General features: G+C 40.5%; 1 protein-coding gene across 1 annotated transcript in view; it reads right to left on the bottom strand.

The window, feature by feature from the left end:
* The window catches only part of SKAP1 (src kinase associated phosphoprotein 1), a 428,729-nt gene that overhangs the window by 363,668 nt on the left and 47,116 nt on the right, over positions 1-17,945 (bottom strand). The window contains exon 3 of the mRNA XM_044675113.1: positions 5,931-5,956. Within this exon, the coding sequence (XP_044531048.1) occupies positions 5,931-5,956 (26 nt within the window). The remainder of the gene's footprint in view (positions 1-5,930; positions 5,957-17,945) is intronic.

The following is a 17,945-nucleotide window of genomic DNA, read 5'->3' on the forward strand; positions in this document are numbered from 1 at the left end:
TTTCTTTCTTTCTTTCTTTCTTTCTTTCTTTCTTTCTTTCTTTCTCTTTCTTTCCCTTTCCTTCTCCTTCTCTCTCCTTCCTTCCTTCCTTCCTTCCTTCCTTCCTTCCTTCCTTCCTTCCTTCCTTCCTTCCTTCCTTCCTTCCTTCCATGACTTGCCCAGGATCATATAGCTAGTAAGTATCTGAGATCAGAATTGAACTCAGATCTTCCTGACTCTAGGTCTGGTGTTCCATCCACTGTGTCACACCTACCTACGCTGAAGGGTGATTTTCCTCAGGTTACACAGGTACCATTCAGGACTCAAACCAGTTCTTTTGATTCTAATCCTCTTTCTATTACATCTTAGCAATTTCCCATTTCCCTTGATAATTTTTTTAACTCCTAGAAGCCTCACACATGTGGGATGGAACAAAACATTAATTCAGGTTTTACTATTGGTAACTTTTTGTTTGTTTTTATTTCTTATTTGTTTTACTTATTGGCAATTCTCTTATATTCTCAACCTTAGTTTATTCATCTTTACAAGGTCAAAAAAAGAGTAAGCAACAGAAGTTTAGTCAAACCCTAGTCCTTTTTTTTCTTCTTTAAACCCTTACTTCCCATCTTAGAATTAATACTGTATACTGGGTCCAAGGAAAAAGTGTGGTAAGGGTTAGTTAGACTTGGGGGCTAAGTGACTTGACCAAGGCCACACAAGTAAGCAGCATCTGAGGCCAGATTTGAACTCAGGACCTAGGGCCTCTAGGTCTAGCTTTCAATCCACTGAGCTATCTAACTCTAGTCCTTTGATCTCCAACCCACTTCTCCTTTTTTCAAACTAACCCTTCTTCCTCTTCAGTTGTACGATCTTCATCTCCCATCAAGTCCACTGATCTTGCTTCCAGCCCAGCCCTCACAGATATCATCCAGGGAAGTAGCTCCTGTGGAGAGGGGTCAGCTACTCCCAACAAATGCCAACTAACTGTCACATACAGGGCAGCAAAGCAGTCTGACTGAAGCAGCAAGGTATCCTGAGAGAGAGAGGTAAGAGGCAGCAAGTTGAGTGGCCACTACCACCCTGAGCATCATCTCCATATGGACCCCAGGGAAGACAACCAAGATCCTGAAATGAGGAGCCTTGGAAATAGTAATGCTTCCAGTCCGGTGCCCTCAGCCATCACTCTGAGAAACAATTCCCATTTGGACGCAGCCTGTACACCTGCAGGTGTTATTCAGTTGATTCCAACTCTTTGTGATCCTTTTTGGCATTTTCTTGGCAGATATAATAGAGTGGCTTCCCATGTCCTTCTCCAGATCCTGATGGGGAAACTGAGGCAAACAGGGTTAAGTGACTTGCCCAGGGTCACCCAGCTAGAAAGTGTCTGAGGTCAGATTTGAACTATTGAAGATGAGCCTTCCTGACTTCAAGCCTGGCACTAGGTATCCCTGCAGGTGCCACAGCCACAGTTCCTGAAGACTCAAAAAAGAAAGTCCTTGCCATCAAAGCCCCTGGTACTGTCAAATGGCTCAACATCCAAGCCTGGTATTATTTTATCTGTGGAAACGACTTTAGAGAAAAGACATTACCATCTGCCTTGCTTCTGCATCCTCAGGTTCATGGGATTTATCCATCTGACCTGCAGCTGAAAACTTCCTTTGTGTTGTCTCCCCCTCAAATTATAATTTGAGCTCCTTAAGAATTGGGGACTGTCTTCTTTTTCTCTTCATAATCCCAGACTTTAGTACAGGGCTTGGCACAGAGTGATTAATAAAATCTTTAGTCACCCATTCACATCTGGGATAACTCCCTTTCAAGGTGCTAGAATGTTAAGGCTCAGAGTGGAGGAGGGTATTAAAAAAGGATAGCAATACTCTACTTTCCTCTTTACCTTCCCAGATATTTTTCATGCCTGTAGTTAAACCAGAGGCAGCTGTGGCTGTGATTAAGCACATTGGGCCTGGTGTCAAGAAGACCTGAGTTCAAATATAGCCTCAGATACTTCTTAGCTATGTGACCTTGGGCAAATCACTGAACCTCTGTAGGCCTAAGAGGGAGCTAAGTGATCTAGTGGAGAGAGTGCTAGGCCTGCAGTCAGGAAGACCTGAGGGCAAATCTGGCCTCAGGCACTTCCTAGTTGTGTGACCTAGGTAAGTCACTTAACCTCTGATTGCCTCACCAAAAGGATCCATTGGATCCACTGAAGAAAGACATGGCAAACCATTCCAGTCTCCTTGCCAAGAAAACCCCATGAATAGTTATTATGGTCCACGGAGGTCACAGAAAGTCAGACATGACTGAACAACAATAGCAAGTTAAACCAGTCCTACAAGGAAGAGGTTTGAGTGTAGAGAGTCATGTTGAAGCTTTATTTTCCTTTGGGATCCTTGGAAATAGGTGACGGTACAGGATCAGAAGAGCGATGCACTCAGAGGTCACGGACTCAAGCCACAACTTGACTAATTACTACCCTTGTAACTTCTTCACTTATTAAAGTGAAGGTGGGTCTACACTCTCAAAGGTCCCCTCTAGTTCTAAATCCTAAATCTTAACATCATAAAATTCAGGACTATTTTCTTCCCACTTGGCCAACTCTGTTTTAGTCATATGTCTTAAAGGACAAATATTAGCCAAACAAACAGCTCATTAACAAACACATCCTCTCTCCTCCCCACAGGGAGGTCAGGGAAGCACTTAAAAAAAGATCATATGGTCTATCAAAGATCTCTTGAAATTCTCAAGAAGTCTTTCCTCTTGAGTAAGAGTTCAATGTAAGACTTCCTGTCACTCCTTCACCCCCATCCCAATACTAACCACTCTTCTAGCATTTTTATAATGCCTTTGCCAGCTGCTCTCGTTTCCCATTTCCCTCACCTCCACCCTAAGCCTGCTCTTTCTTTTCTTCATTTTAAACCCTTACTTTCTGTCTTAGAATCAATACTAAGTTTTGGTTCCAGGGCATAAGAGCACTAAGGGATGGGCATTTGGGGTTAAGTGACTCGCACAGATTGGCCTGTTGCTATTTTCACAGATCACTGGTTTTTGAAGCCCTACGCCAGCAAAAGACCATTCAACGGGGCAAAGGAGGGAAAGCCCCCCAAATGAAAACAGAGGACCTTGGGGAAACAGAAGGGAAAAAAAAGACAATAGATAGGAAGTACCTGGGGCTGGATTTGAACCCAGGCCCTCCCATCTCTAGGACTGGCTTTCAAACTTCTGAGCTACCTAGTTGCCCTGCATTGATTCTAAGACAAAAGGTAAGGGTTATTATTTTTTAAATCAATACTAAGTATTGGTTCCAAGCCAGAAAAATGGTAAGGTCTAAATGATGGGGATTAATTGACTTGCCCAGGGTCACACAGCTAAGAAGTGTCTAAAGTCACATTTTAACCCAGAACCTCCTGTCTCCAGGCTTGGCTCTCTATCCACTGAATCACCTACCTGTTCCTATCCTGCCCTTTCCATAATTTTATTTTTAAGTTCTATTGAAGTACCCCAGATTGGTCTATTTTCACAGATCACTGGTTTTTGAAGCCCTACACCAGCAAAAGACCATTCAACAGGGCAAAGGAGGGAAAGCCCCACCCCCCAAATGAAAACAGAGGACCTTGGGCAAATGAAAGGAAAAAAGGACAACAGATAGGGATTTGTCTTCCTCACATTCCTTCCCAAATGAAGAGAGATTTTTTTTTTTAACCACAAATGCAGAGTATTTCCCACAAAGCAGATGTACTTCGTTTTCCAAATAAGCTATTTCTGCTTGGCCCATTATTTCTTCTTCCCCGAGTATGCTTTCTAAGAAAAGACTATGTAGTATTTTCTTTGTGAAGTGACATATGAGCACATCATCATTGAGCGATGATCCTGGCACAGCTTGCTTTTTGTTTCATACAACTCATGCATTTAAACCTTCATGCCCCCGTGGTCTGCTCTATTTAACCCCCAAAATGATTTCCTCCCAATACGGTGGCAGGACCAGATCCCCAACACCAGGCACATTCTTTCAGGGAAATAAATTCTCCAAACAGGTCTGTTTTCTTCACAGGCCTGTGTACTTCACAAAGGCCACATCTGAACGCTGCTCCACATAGGGTTCTGTTCTGTTTTGCTTTTGGCGGAGTTAGTATATGTATGTGTCTATCCATATGTGTATAGAATATATATTCACATTATATAACATATATACAAACAGCTGAGCTATATGGGCATTCCCTTGAATGGTATATATTGGGTTTCACAAAGCAAACTTGTCCGTTCTCTTCCTATGTATTATTCTCCATCTTTCAAATTGTGATTTGTGCTAGAAATGCTTCCTGACAGCGAAACACAGTCACGTCCATCACCTGGCTATAGCTCCTGCCTACAAAACACAGGAATGCTAGCTTTGAGAAGTAGAGGGATAATCAAATGGAATTCTCTCCTCTTTAAGGTCGAGTCTTCCAGCAAATTGGTCTTGGGCTTGAAACTAATTAAGCTCTATCTAAAACAAACCATCCTCTAGGAAAGTAAAGATTTTAATAACACCAAGATCATGACTCACGGCATTTGAATTGTCTCATGGAAAAGATATTCAGTCACTGGCTGCCGAGGTAGCAGGACTCAATGAAATGTAGAAAGAGCTCATGAAAAATGGTCAGGTCTGTGCAAAAAATAGACAAACTCCCAAACAAAACTCTTTAATCCAATTTGCAATTCTGATAAAAAATGCTTTGAAATGAGGACCCAAAGTCTTCTATTTATAAATAATGAAGATCTGATATGCAAGTCTGTTGGGTTCCCCCCCCCCCAAGTCTGTTTTAAAGAAAAACATTCCCAGCATTCCCAGCTAAGGCACTTAAATGAGTAAACATAGGTAAGTTTTATGAAGAGCATGAAAAACTGGATCTGAACTCTTGCAAAAAAAAATCCAATTTTGAACATTTTTATACGTTCTAATCCTTTCCTTTTTTTAATTTTGTACACAGCTGTCTGTTGTACTTTCTCAAATGATGCCAGATGCTGGGTTCATCAACCAAACGCGGGAAAACAATGGTTTGGAAGCAATTAGAAGCATCAAGGCTGCACTGAGGCTCATATTAAAATGTGATAATGCTGTTCTAGTGGGAATTTCAACACTGCCGCATTTCTGACATTTCTGTGTTGCCAGACAGACAAGATGTGAGGAAGCGCACAGTGATCGAGGAGGTAACACACTAGAATTTATTTCTGGAGCAAATGAAGGATTAGCTGGCTTGGAACACTCACAAGGCTTTTATCATAGCCTCTGCCTCCATCTTGTTTGAATGCCAGTGGATCCTTCCATTTTCATCAGTCAGTTGAGGTACGAAATAAGTGTATTTTCCTGTTCCACAAAAACAATCCAGCAACAATTCCCTCAGAAGGCAGAAGCATCGGGATCTCCTGTTGCTAACAATGAGGAGTGCCCAGTAGGGTGAAGATCCATTAAGCACACAGCTAACATCCAGGAGTTCCTAAGATCAGTTTTCACACCTGAAGAGATCTTAGAGATCTCCTAATCTAACACCCCCATTTTGTAGAAGAGAAAATTGAACTCCACAGGGATGGTTAGCAGAAAGCAGGATGATTAATACTCCCTGAAATTCCCCCTGAAAACTAGTTAATGCTATTTAGTGAAGGAGCCTAAATCAAATAGAAGAACCTTAGAACTTAGACAGCTAGGTAGCACTGTGCCAGGCCTGGAGTCAGGAATACCTCAAATCTGGCCTCAGACACTTACTAGCCATGGGACCCTGGGCAAGTCACTTAACCCTATTTGCCTCAGTTTTCTTGTCTGTCAAATGATATGGAGAAGGAAAGGGCAAACTCCTTTGCCAAGAAGACTGCAAATGGGGCGATGAAGAGTTGGAAAAAAGTGAAAGAACTGAGAATTAGTATCTAGCCTACTAAGCACACTAAGGGAATAAAGCCACAAGGAGTTAAATAATACTCACCTCGGGGCTGGAAATCCAAATGGTATCTGAAATACAAAGAAGAGAATACAGTTAAGCATTTCAAAAAATTCATTTAATGGCTTTTTTCTTAGTTTGGATCAGCAATGTGCAACTGTAAAACTTGGGCCAAAAAGATTTGTCTAATAGCAAATGGTTAAAATGGCTACTTAAGCAAAGGCAGCTCAATATAATAAGAAATCCGCACACACTGAAATTAGGATTAGAAATGAGAACTGGGTTTAAAGACTGCCTTCAGTGTTTATGAGTGGTGTGGTCATGGGCAAGACATTCATTTCTCTGATCTTCACATCAAGAATCACTCAAAATGGGGGCAGCTGGGTAGCTCAGTGAATTGAGAGCCAGTCCTAGAGATGGGAGGTCTTGGGTTCAAATCTGGCCTCAGATACTTCCTAGATGTATGACCCTGGGCAAGTCACTTGACCCCCATTGCCTAGCCATTACCATTCTTCTGCCTTGGAGTCAATAGAAAGTATTGACTCCAAGATGGAAGGTAAGGGTTTTTATTTTAAAAATAAAAAAAAAAGAATCACTCAAAATAAGGCTATGCAGAGAGGTTGCAATCTGAACTGATGGAGGGAAGATCCCACACCAGGAAGATTGTTTTGGTATCACCATTCTAGCCTCTCTCAAACCCAGAATAAGGGATGGGCAGCCCACAATTAAATCCTATTTTTAAAAAAACATACACTAAAAGAGCCAGGAGAGGGAAAACTGTAAACTAGGAATGAATATTAAGCAAGATGTCAGCTCTGAGAGAGTAACAATTTTAACAAAATCAATAAGTTAAGCAGAAGGGGACAGCCGCCATATGGCATGCTGTATACATTCTGCCTGGGGAACAAGAAAGCATTGGATTTAGAAAAGACCTGCCCCTAGTTAACTACAGAAATCCCTTCCACATCGCAGGAGTTGGGGGCACAGCACCCCTACAATCTGGAAAATCCAAGTAAAATGTTTTGGCCCTCCCTTCATACCAGAGAAGTCTGAATTTGCTCTTTTTCTTTCATGGGGTGTTTACAGTATCTCATTGTAAAATGTGGGTTAAGTATTTAGTCATGGGCTATATGTAGGTCAACGTTAACATTCTAGCCTTTGTTTGTCATCTGCTAGCTTTCATGTTCTTTTTGCAAACTTTAACTTTTTATTTCTTTTAACTTTAAAGAAGAAATTGTGTACACTTAAGGTATAAAATGTAATATGACATTATACAATACTATTTTATGCATTTCTGAGTTTCTAAAATTTTCTGTTGTCTGCCTTTTCATGTATCATCTGGGAGTTCTGCAAAATTCCCCCCAAATTCCCATTTAACGTCTTATGCCAACCCTCAATATATTGAACCACAATGAGGAAAGTCACGATATGGAAGGGATACATGTATATGATGATAGATATGTCACAATATCCCTAAGCCTCAATTTCCTCATATTTTAAAAAAAAGGAAAATAAAATCTACACCCTCTGCCTTAAAGATTACACAGGATCACAGAGTTAGAACTGGAAATGACAACGATGGGCACAGAGCTGAGATGTGAACTTGGGTTCTCTAACTCTCTATGTAGTTTTCCTTCCATTATACTCTACTCCCCCCCATAATGCTAGGCCACTGTCGAGTTTCTAGGGCTAACAGGCTCCCAGTGCTCCTGCAGGAATTACCCTTCCTTTTGGCTATGGAACAAAGGGCTAAATGGGTTAGATTTGCTACTCCTTTGAATAACTGAGGTAGCAGGGCTTTTTAGTTAACTATGCTAGATAATAATACTAGTAAGTATTTATATAGCACTTTAAGGTTTGCAAAGTACTTTACAAATATAATCTCATTTATCCTCATGATAACCTAGGAGGGAAGAACTTTATTATCCTCATTTACAGAGGAGAGAACTGAAGCAGCGAGGGATTAAAGTGATTTCTCCAGGGTCATTCAGCTAGTGAGCGTCTTAGGTAGGATTTGAACTCAGGTCTTCCCGCTCCATCTACTGTGCCATTTAACTACCCAGGCACAGACAATTTTATTTCACCTACCTTTTAACTTAGTATCCACCTTCAGGTGGAATGTTAGTTAAGAACTTTCTACACGAAATTATAATGTAGATCTTTCTCCTAAGACTGATAAAGAAGGGATACCATAGGTTTTCTCAAGTTTAGAACCAAGAAAAAAATGGCAAATTTTATTTTTTCCCTTAGTGGTTGTGTTTAGCCAATTTCCTTTAAGGGTATCCAAAATGTACCCATTGGTTCACATTCCAAGATTCTAACACACAAACAGTAGTACTCAAATATTTTTATCATGACCTCTTTACACTCTTAAAATTTTTTGAGTACCTCCCAAAGAGCTTTTATTCATGTAGATTAGGCTTAAGATTAATACAAAAATAATTTTGATCTCATAAATTCCCTTCAAAGGTCTCAGGACCCCTCGAGGTCCTGATCACTCTTTGAGAAAGCAATGGGGTCAATTACCCTAATATTCTTCTTCTTCTTCTTCTTCTTCTTCTTCTTCTTCTTCTTCTTCTTTTTAAAAAATGCTTACCTTCTGTCTTTATATCAGTTCTAAGACAGAAGAACAGCAAGGGCTAGGCACTTTGAGTTAAGTGACTTGCCCAGGGTCACATAGGTAGGAAGTATCTGAAGCCAGATTGGACCCATGTCCTCTTGCCTGGTGCTCTATCCACTATGCTATCTGGCTGCCCCTTAACCCAATATTCTTGACTGCTCTGCAGTGTTTGACATTGCTGATTATGCCCTTCTCGTGGATGCTCTATTCTTCCTGCGGCTTGGGGATAATCTTTTCTTTTGGACTTCTTCCTACCTGTTTGACCTTTCCCTTCTCTCTCTTTGTTGAGTCATCATTCATCACTGATCCTATGAAGGGGTCTCCTGGCTGTGTCCTCAAACCTCTCTTTTCTCTCAGTGATCAAATGTCTGTTAGACTTGAATGTCCCCTAAGTTTCACAAAGATCACACTGAAAAGTCTGCTTGGAAAAAAATGTGTGCATGTGCACACACACACACAGAATACACACATCCATGCAAAAGGATTTTGTTTATATCAAAGGCCTCTGAGAATTTTATACCATTTCTGCACGTATAACTACATTTGATACTTAACAGATCTGTGATCTCATAAATGCAAATACTCCCTACAGTGGGGTCGATTATTACTCAAAGACACATTCTGATCTTTTGTGATTTTTGGCCATGACTTCCCATAAATCCTCCCTAGAGATTCTTCCGAATCTGCTGGGGGTGGGGCTTTTCCCACCTCTCTTGATATTACTTGGGTACCAGTGGAGCACACAAGATCCTCACTGATCCTCACAAAACGTTTGCCTACTTCTGTGTCTGGTTGTACAGTTCTTTAATGATATCTTTTGTGCCTCTTGGGGAGGGGGCTGTGTGTGCGTGCGTGTGTGCGTGCGTGCGTGTGTGTGTGTGTGGCATTTCCTTATTGGAAATATGCTAGATCTTATTTACATGCAACACGTGTCTTCTCTCCATTGCCCTTTTGGTGACCTGCAATTTTAATTCTTTGGAGACTGAGGTATTCCATGATTCTCAGCCATATGGCAGATAACTAACACATCTTTAATCTCCTCTTTGAACTTTCTGCTAGGATGTGAAAATGAAGCTATCTTTCCTCTGCAACATAAATAATAACAGCTCACATTTTGCTTTCCCGACAACCCCAGTGAGATAGGTAATCAATCAATCAATAAACATTTATTAAGCATCTATTATGTACCAGGCACTGTGCTAGATGCTAGTGATAAAAAGACAAAAATGAAGTCCTACGCTCAAAAACCTTAAGAGATAGCGGAAGTCTTACCATATCTGTTTTACAGATGTTTGAGAAGCAAAGCGGAATTGCTAATAGAGAGTGGCTTCAAAACTGAGAAGATCTGAGTTCAGGCCCTACTTCTGACATATACTCCCTGTGTGACTCTGGGCAGATCCCTCACTTCTCTGTGCTACAGGCAACTCTCTACCTGTACTGGCAGGTGCTTTCTCATCTGAGAGTTCCATATACCAGTGAGTCCACAGGTCCATTCCCCATTTACAAATGAGAAAGCTGGGGCACAGACAGAAAAATAAAATGGCTTACTCAGCACTGTATCATCATCACTCAGACCAAAATGTCCGTGGCTAAATTTTGAGAATAACCCTAAAATGAAAAAAGAAGGAGAGAGAAGAAGGGAGGGAGATTAAGGAAATGGAAAGAGAGAGAGAGAGAGAGAGAGAGAGAAAAGAAAAAAGAGAGACAGAGAGAGAGAGGATCATTTCTGCACACAATCTAAACAATTTACCTTCCCATGTTTCCTAGGCAACTGCTGTAGAAGGGTGATATTCCATAGCATGTCTGCTACTCTACAGAATGCATAGTTCTGAAACTTTAGGTTTGCATTATGTAGATGATAAAGTTTAGTATTTATGTTCTTTTATTAATGACACCAAAAATCACTTTCCACTGTGAAAGACCGGAAGGGATCATAACATTTAAAACTGAAACCCCAATCCTTAGAGTAAGTCACACTGGTCTTTTTTTTTTAAACCCTCTCTTTCCATCTTGGAATCAATCCTGTGTATTGGCTCCAAGGCAGAAGAGTGGTAAGGGTAGGCAATGGGGGTTAGGTGACTTGCCCAGGGTCACACAGCAAGGAAGTGTCTGAGGACAGATTTGAACCCAGAACCTCCTGTCTTTAGACCTGGCTCTCAATCCACTGAGCCACCCAGCTGCCCCCCCCCACTGGTCTTAATAGACATTTGAGCCTAGAATCCAGAACCTTGCAAGAAGGTATCAAGAGAAAAGAAAGCCTCTAATACTGTCAAATATTTTTAAAAAACCCAAATTTGAAGTCAATCCTTCTAAAATCATTTGGTTCATCAAAGAGTTTGTCTTAATACTTTCCCCTCCACCCCAAATGTATTGCTAATCCCATGAACCACACACACACACATACACACACACACACACATACACAAACACACACACACGCACACACACACACAAGTCTCAGAAACACGGATCCCAGCTGTCCTCTGAAAATGTGACAAGCAGCATTATGACATTCTTCTAGGTTTAGAAGAAAATTATTTTAAAACTTTTTTAACTTCCTCCCCTATTCCAGCTAATGGGGGAACGGTTTAAATTTTTCCAGTCTGTTGATCTTATCTTTCTGCTTATTTGAGGATTCATAACAGCACAGTCATGAATGCAGAATAAGCATCTTAAATTAGAAGAACTTGAACAAAAACCAGTAAAGCTGGGAAAGGAGCCTACCCACCTTAAGAATGCCCAGCAGTCAGCATTCCAGTCTATATTTGCTGGATTATATAGTCTAAGAAGAGACAAGACAAGGAAAATGTACTGTAATGGCCCACCGTTCATCCAAAAACGAGAGTTGCGGAGCAATGAGAGCACTGTAATGGAGGTGTAAAGACAATATGAATAGTTCTGTTACCCAGAAGGGTCAGGGAATGCTCTGTTCTAAATAAGGTCATTTTCCAGACAACTGAAGGTCAGTCCTTTAAACTGTGACATTTTATTATAATAGTTTCTTATTAGAAACCTCTGTAAAACGTATTGTGTACTTGTCAGCCTTAGTAAAAAATAATCAATTGGCCATAATGTAATCTCCCCTTGATGACTAAGGGTCATATTTATTTATAAATGTCAATCATTATCTTGAGCTGATGCTCTCAGTGGTTATTGGCATATGAAACAAGAACTCATATTTATATAAGCATTTAAGACATATCCACCGTGTGAGGCAGTTGATGCGGGTATTATCCTCATCACCATTTTATAGAAGAGAAAACAGGCTCATTCAGGGGAACTGAATTTTCCAAGATCAATCAGTCAATAGGCCTTTATGAAATATCTATTAAATGCCAGGTCTATTTGTGGCTGATAATTGTGTTGATTGCATCAAGCCCCAAGATACTTCACAGCCTCCTGAAAGAGATCTATAATTACTCAAAGGAGTCTGGCTTGTCTATCCACACAAGAACGACCAAATGGAAGAAGAATGTCTATTGCCAGCTTTCAATGTGCATCTGGATGGAAATGAAGTTTATCCAAGAGGATGTGCATCTGGGATGGGCAATACAGATGGACCATAAGCTGGGCCCAAAATTGAAAAAGAGGAGAGTGGCCTAGATTGTTTTGGGGAAATTGCAAAGCAATTTTCTTGACACTATGCATCTAATAATAGCAGAGGCCAATCTTTTTGATACAAATATTTTGTCATTTTGCCAATAATGCTATGTGGCAGCATCATAGAGAACACTAATGCCTCAGAAGGACCAAGGGCGACAATCATTCAGATGGCAATGGAAAGCCCATGGTGGGTTTGAGCAGGCTACAATATTTAACTGACAAGGAACTCTGAAGAACAGGAGTCTAGGATGGCATCAAGGAATTATATGACAGAAAGTCTGTTAGTGGAAATTTGGGATCCTTGGTCTTAATATCAAGATCCATGATATAAACTTCCTGTGGATGTTTAGGGGACTTGAAAAGTACATTTCCCATGATTCAACGGGCTTCCTTCTTACATGGTGATGTGAGCCAATGTAAAGCGAAGCTTAAATAGAGAGAACCTGATTGGGACGTGCTTTTTTGCTTTTTCATACGAAGCAGCCAGGTGGGCAGAAGGTAATGGCGGGGCATTTGAAATAGATCTTAGCAGGTGCGTGGCCTTCTTAATTACCAATATGCCTTTAAATAAACTATTAATACTTTTGAATATATCCATCTACATCAATATTATTTTTAACAAAAGAGAAAATGAGCTATTAACATGGCAAGAATGAGGCAGGATAGGTAGACAGAGAGAGTGCCCTCCTGGTAGCCAAACAACATTAAGAGAAAACAAGGACAGCTTCTAGTATGATGGGTGGATGTCCTATGAAAAATTTTTGGGGGACATTGATGAGCGTAATACAGGATAGACAGGTGTGGATGGATTTTAATCTGCATAGCGAGGAGGAATTTGCATTCATTGCCCTCACAGATTGATTTGAATATTGAGTAAGTGCTATGTTTAATGTGAGAATATAAATACAAAGAATGAAAATCTCTACCATCCAAGAATTTGGTTTCTATTGCAGGAGACAATCTGTGTATATTTGAGTATATATAAAATAAATATGAGATAATTTGTTTGTGGGGGGTTGGAACTAGCAGTTCATGGAGGGGGAAATCAGGAAAGGCTTCGTGTAGAGCTGGCATTTGAGCTGAGCTCTAAAGGAAACAAGCTATTCTAAGAAGTGAAAATGAGGAGGAAATTCATTCCAGCAGGCGTGGGAGACAACCACTGCAAAGATTCACTGATGGAGCATCATTTGAGAAGTAGTCTGGTTGGATCATAGTGTGCAACAAAAACAATGATGTATATAACAAAATTATACAGGTAGTTTGGGGGCCATGTTGTGAAGGATTTTAAAAGCTGAACAGCGGAGTTTCTATCTGATCCCAAACACAACAGGGAACCACTGGGGTTTGCAGAGTAGGAAAGAAGTATGGACCTGCACTTAAGAAAGTCACTTGCAGGGTAGGAGGCAGCTAGGTGGCTCAGTGGATTGAGAGCCAGGCCTAGAGACTGGAGGTCCTAGGTTCAAGTCCGGCCTCGGACACTTCCAGCTGTGTGACCTTGGGCAAGTCACTTGACCCCTATTGCCCACCCTTACCACTCCTGGGCTAAGGATGAAAAAGGAGGAGGGTTGGGCGTGGGGCTAGCAACCCCACCCTGTAAAAACTACATCTGCTAAAGAAACTGCAACCTAAAGTAGGGGCAGCTGGGCTAGCTCAGTGGATTGAGAGCCGGGCCTAGAGACGAAAGGTCCTAGGTTCAAATCTGGGCTCAGGTCTTACGTTCAAATCCGAGCTCAGGTCCTACGTTCAAACCCTGAACGACCCATTGCCTACTGGTTGTGGCCCTATGCTCCTAGAATGGAGTCCCAGGATAAAAAAAAATAATACAGGGAAGAGTTTTTGAGGGCCTGACCTAGGGGGACATGTAAATAGAAAGAGAACAAATTTGAGGGATCTTATAGAACAAGATTTGGCAACTGACTACTTGGGAAAGTGAGAAAGATTCGATAAGTCTGGGGTTACAAACCTGTGTTGTTAGAAGAAAGTTATTGCCCTCACCAGAAAGAGGAAAGCTCTGAAGAGGGATGAGTTTAGACAGAAAGATAATGAGTTGTTTTGTACTGCTGGAGTACAAAATACCATTGGAGATATCCAATAGGCAGATGGAAATTCAAGACCAGAGCTCAGTAGAGATACCAGGTGAAGGTATATAAATCTGCAAGTCACCTACATAAAGGTGGGAATTAAACCAGGTTACCAAGTGAGAGAGTGCAGAGAGGAAATATCATGGGGTCCAGGATGGAAAACTAGAGTACCCCCATTTGGGAGAAATGACATAGATGCAGCAAAGGAAACTGAGGGCAATTTGCATGGGAGGACAAAAAAACATTTTCCTGAAAACTAAGAGAGGAGAGATTATTTGGGAGGGATTAATAGTATCATATGTATTGAAAATGTTTAAAAAAAGATTGAGAAAAGGTCTTCAGACTTGGTAGTTATGAGATCATTTAGTAAGTTTATAGAGAGAAATTTTAGTTGAGTGATGAAGTCAGAAGTTAAACTGGAGAGGACTGAAGCACATAAGGGAAGAGAAAGTAGATGCAACCAGCAAGGAAGGCCTCCAACATAATGGGTGGATGCCCTTGTGACAAACTGTTGGGAGAACACTGATTAGAGTAATACAGGATAGACAGGAATAGATAGGGAAGTAGCTTTTTCTAGGAATCGGGTATGAAAGAGAAGTGCAAAACTGGATAATAACTTAATTGGGTAGTAGGGTCTAATGAGGGATTTTTAACTTGAAGGAATATGTTAGTGGTAGGGAAGGAAACAATAGATTGAGATAATGAAGACTGTAGAGGAGGAGTGACCATGGAAGCAATCTATCAGAGAAGACATAAGGAATGGGGGCAAAGAATATCTGTGGAGGAGCTCACCTTGTCAAAGTGGTTTACATCTTCATTAAGACTGGAGTAAAAGAAGAGAAAATGGAGGATGACATTAAGGAGTTTTGAAGTGTAGAGAAGGAAAAAGGAGGGAGCCCATGGCAAATGATTTCTATTTTTTCAGGAAAGTAAAGGTAAAGTCATCGCTTGGTGGGATAGGGGGAGGAAGGTGGTGCATAGAATTTACTCACTGTTCTTCATAGCTATGTCCCTCCAAACATCTTCATTAGTCCTTCTGGAGGGCTAATTATCTCATTGTCTCTAACACAGATCAGCCCACTCAGTGTTCTTCCTTCATATCTCTAAGTGATCCTGCTCTATTATTTCCAAGTTGCCTTACAACTATCTCCCAACTGTTACAAAAAATTAATATAGAAGGATATATTTAATAATATTTGGGTTTTATTTAAAGTCATTTTGATAGTTATAGCCATGTGCCTGATAAGAGCTCATTCAAATTAAGCGCCATTACCTCTGCCCACCTGGCTCTTTCCTAGGAAGCAACCAGGGGGAAGGTATGACAGGCCATTTGAATTAGATCTTAGAAGGCACGTGGTTCTTTTTAATTATCAATATGGCGGTTAATAAACCCATAATATTTTAAATTATATCCTTCTATATTAATTATATTTGTAATATAACACCATCACTGATGGTCGAAAACTCATATCTAGGAACACCACAATCCACATCTCACCCCTAACTCCAACACTTTAGGAGTCACTTCTCTAACCCCCCCCCCCATTGTTTTTTAAACATCAGCACAGAATTAGGGTAGCTTATCTACAACTTGATTACAATTAAGCCTCTTTTTTGCTCAATTATACTTCAGACTCAACTATACCTAAGCTTCTTCATCATATTCAACTATATTTCTGGTCCCTTGAAGACTAGGGATATTCTCAAATCTACATAGGAATTTAGAAGACAGGGAGGTTTTATTATACGCTTATTTTCATCTTCAGATTAATTTTTAAAAATTTGAGCAAATGAGAGAATGACCCTGTTATCCTCACAACCCAAAGTTAAGAACTGAACTGGGTCTTGCATTTTTATGTTAAGATTAACATCTGAGTCATGTCCCAACATCAGAACTATGGACACCTTAAAGAACCCTTGACCCAGGGCACACAGAATTGAGGTCAAAGAAGGGGTCTCCAGGTACTCAGAGAGCAGCAGAGCTTCAGCAGGAAGTTGAAAGGACTATTAGCAAACTTCAATATTGACCTTGGGGATGGTTATGAGGCAAATATGAATAGAAGTTGCTTTAAGACCAAGGAAATTATTGAATTGTGCTAATAGTTTAAATGCTACATACATTTTCTATAGCCTCACTCAAAAAAAAGTTGCATTGTTGTTCTTTAAAAAACTGTCACTTCCTTGTGTTATGCTCTCTTTCTCTGTCTCTGTCTTTCTCATAAAGGAGCCATCCCCTATAACAAGGAACTACAGTTAAGCAAAACCACATTGTCCATATTTCACAATATTCCTCCTATACCAATAATCTACTAACTGAGCTGAGAGACTAGAGCATGTTTTCCTACTAGTCTTCTAAAATCATGATTCTTCACTGCATTTATCAGAAAAAAATTTTAAAATGTCATTTTCCTTTATATTATTGTCATGTTTATGAAAACTGTTCTACTGGTTCTGCTTGCTTTGATTTGCATCAGTTAATAAAAGTCTTCCAAAGTTTCTCTGGAATCAATTTAGCCATTTCTTATAGTGCAATAATACTCTGTGATATTCACATAGTATAATCTGTCCATCCATTTTCCAATTGATGAGTCTTACTTTCCTTCTATTTCTTTGTTACTATATGGACTTTGTCTATAGATGACCTTTCTTTAGTCTCCTTAGGGTAAAATACCTGATAGTGGCATGCCCGCATCAAAAGGTAGGTATATATTAGTGACTTGTTTAGTCACCATTTCCAAACTATTTTTTAGAACAAGTAACCCCATTCTTCATAAGTTTTGAAAGGTATGGGGGGAGGGATGAGGAATGGGGATAGACCATGGGTACTGGAGACCAGGAAAGGGGAAAGAGCTCCACCTGGTGGATATTATCAGTGGTGGCATCAGAGAACTGGGACCCCAGTCTTAGACTTGGAAATCAACAGATGGGAAACCAACAGAAGGTCCCAAAACTAGATACAAGGCTCCTTTGATTCCGACATTCTTTCACTTTCATTAGAAGTAGAAGATGCATCCCTTGCCCTCAATGGGCTTACATTCTAATTGGGGAGACAAGACATACACAAAGAGGTCACTAATAATGTAAGGCAATATTGTAATAAGTGTCAAGTTGATTCATACAAAAAATAACTGTGTAACCCAGTTGTCAAAGACAATTATGTTATGAAACACCCAAGTTACTTTTTTTTATTTTTAAACCCTTAACTTCTATGTATTGTCTCCTAGGTGGAAGAGTGGTAAGGGTGGGCAATGGGGGTCAAGTGACTTGCCCAGGATCACACAGCTGGGAAGTGACTGAGGCCAGATTTGAACCTAGGACCTCCTGTCTCTAGGCCTGGCTATCAATCCATTGAGCTACCCAGCTGCCCCCCAAGTTACTTTTTAAGGGATTTCTATTGGCTTGAACCTCCATCTTCCACCAAGATCTAGAAAATTACTGTATTGGACATCTCACTAAGCTCTTTCCCACTTGCAAATACATTGTCTATAAGAAGTTCTGTTCATCTATTCATTCAAGAAACACTTATTAATAATAGTAAACATAGGAGACTTCTGGTTAAGATGGCGGCAGTGTAAGGAGCAGCTGCTCGATCTCTCCTGACCGAAGCATACAGGACCCCTCAAGGGGAAATAAAAACAAGTCCAGAAGAACGAAGGAACCCCACAACAGGGCGCAGCATTGAAGGTACACAGAATCGGGGCATTTCCATGCTATAAAGGGGTGAAACAGCTCTCACTAAAACTTGAGAGGAAGAAG

Source organism: Gracilinanus agilis, chromosome 4 (genome assembly GCF_016433145.1).
Source record: "Gracilinanus agilis isolate LMUSP501 chromosome 4, AgileGrace, whole genome shotgun sequence".
NCBI lineage: Eukaryota > Metazoa > Chordata > Mammalia > Didelphimorphia > Didelphidae > Gracilinanus > Gracilinanus agilis.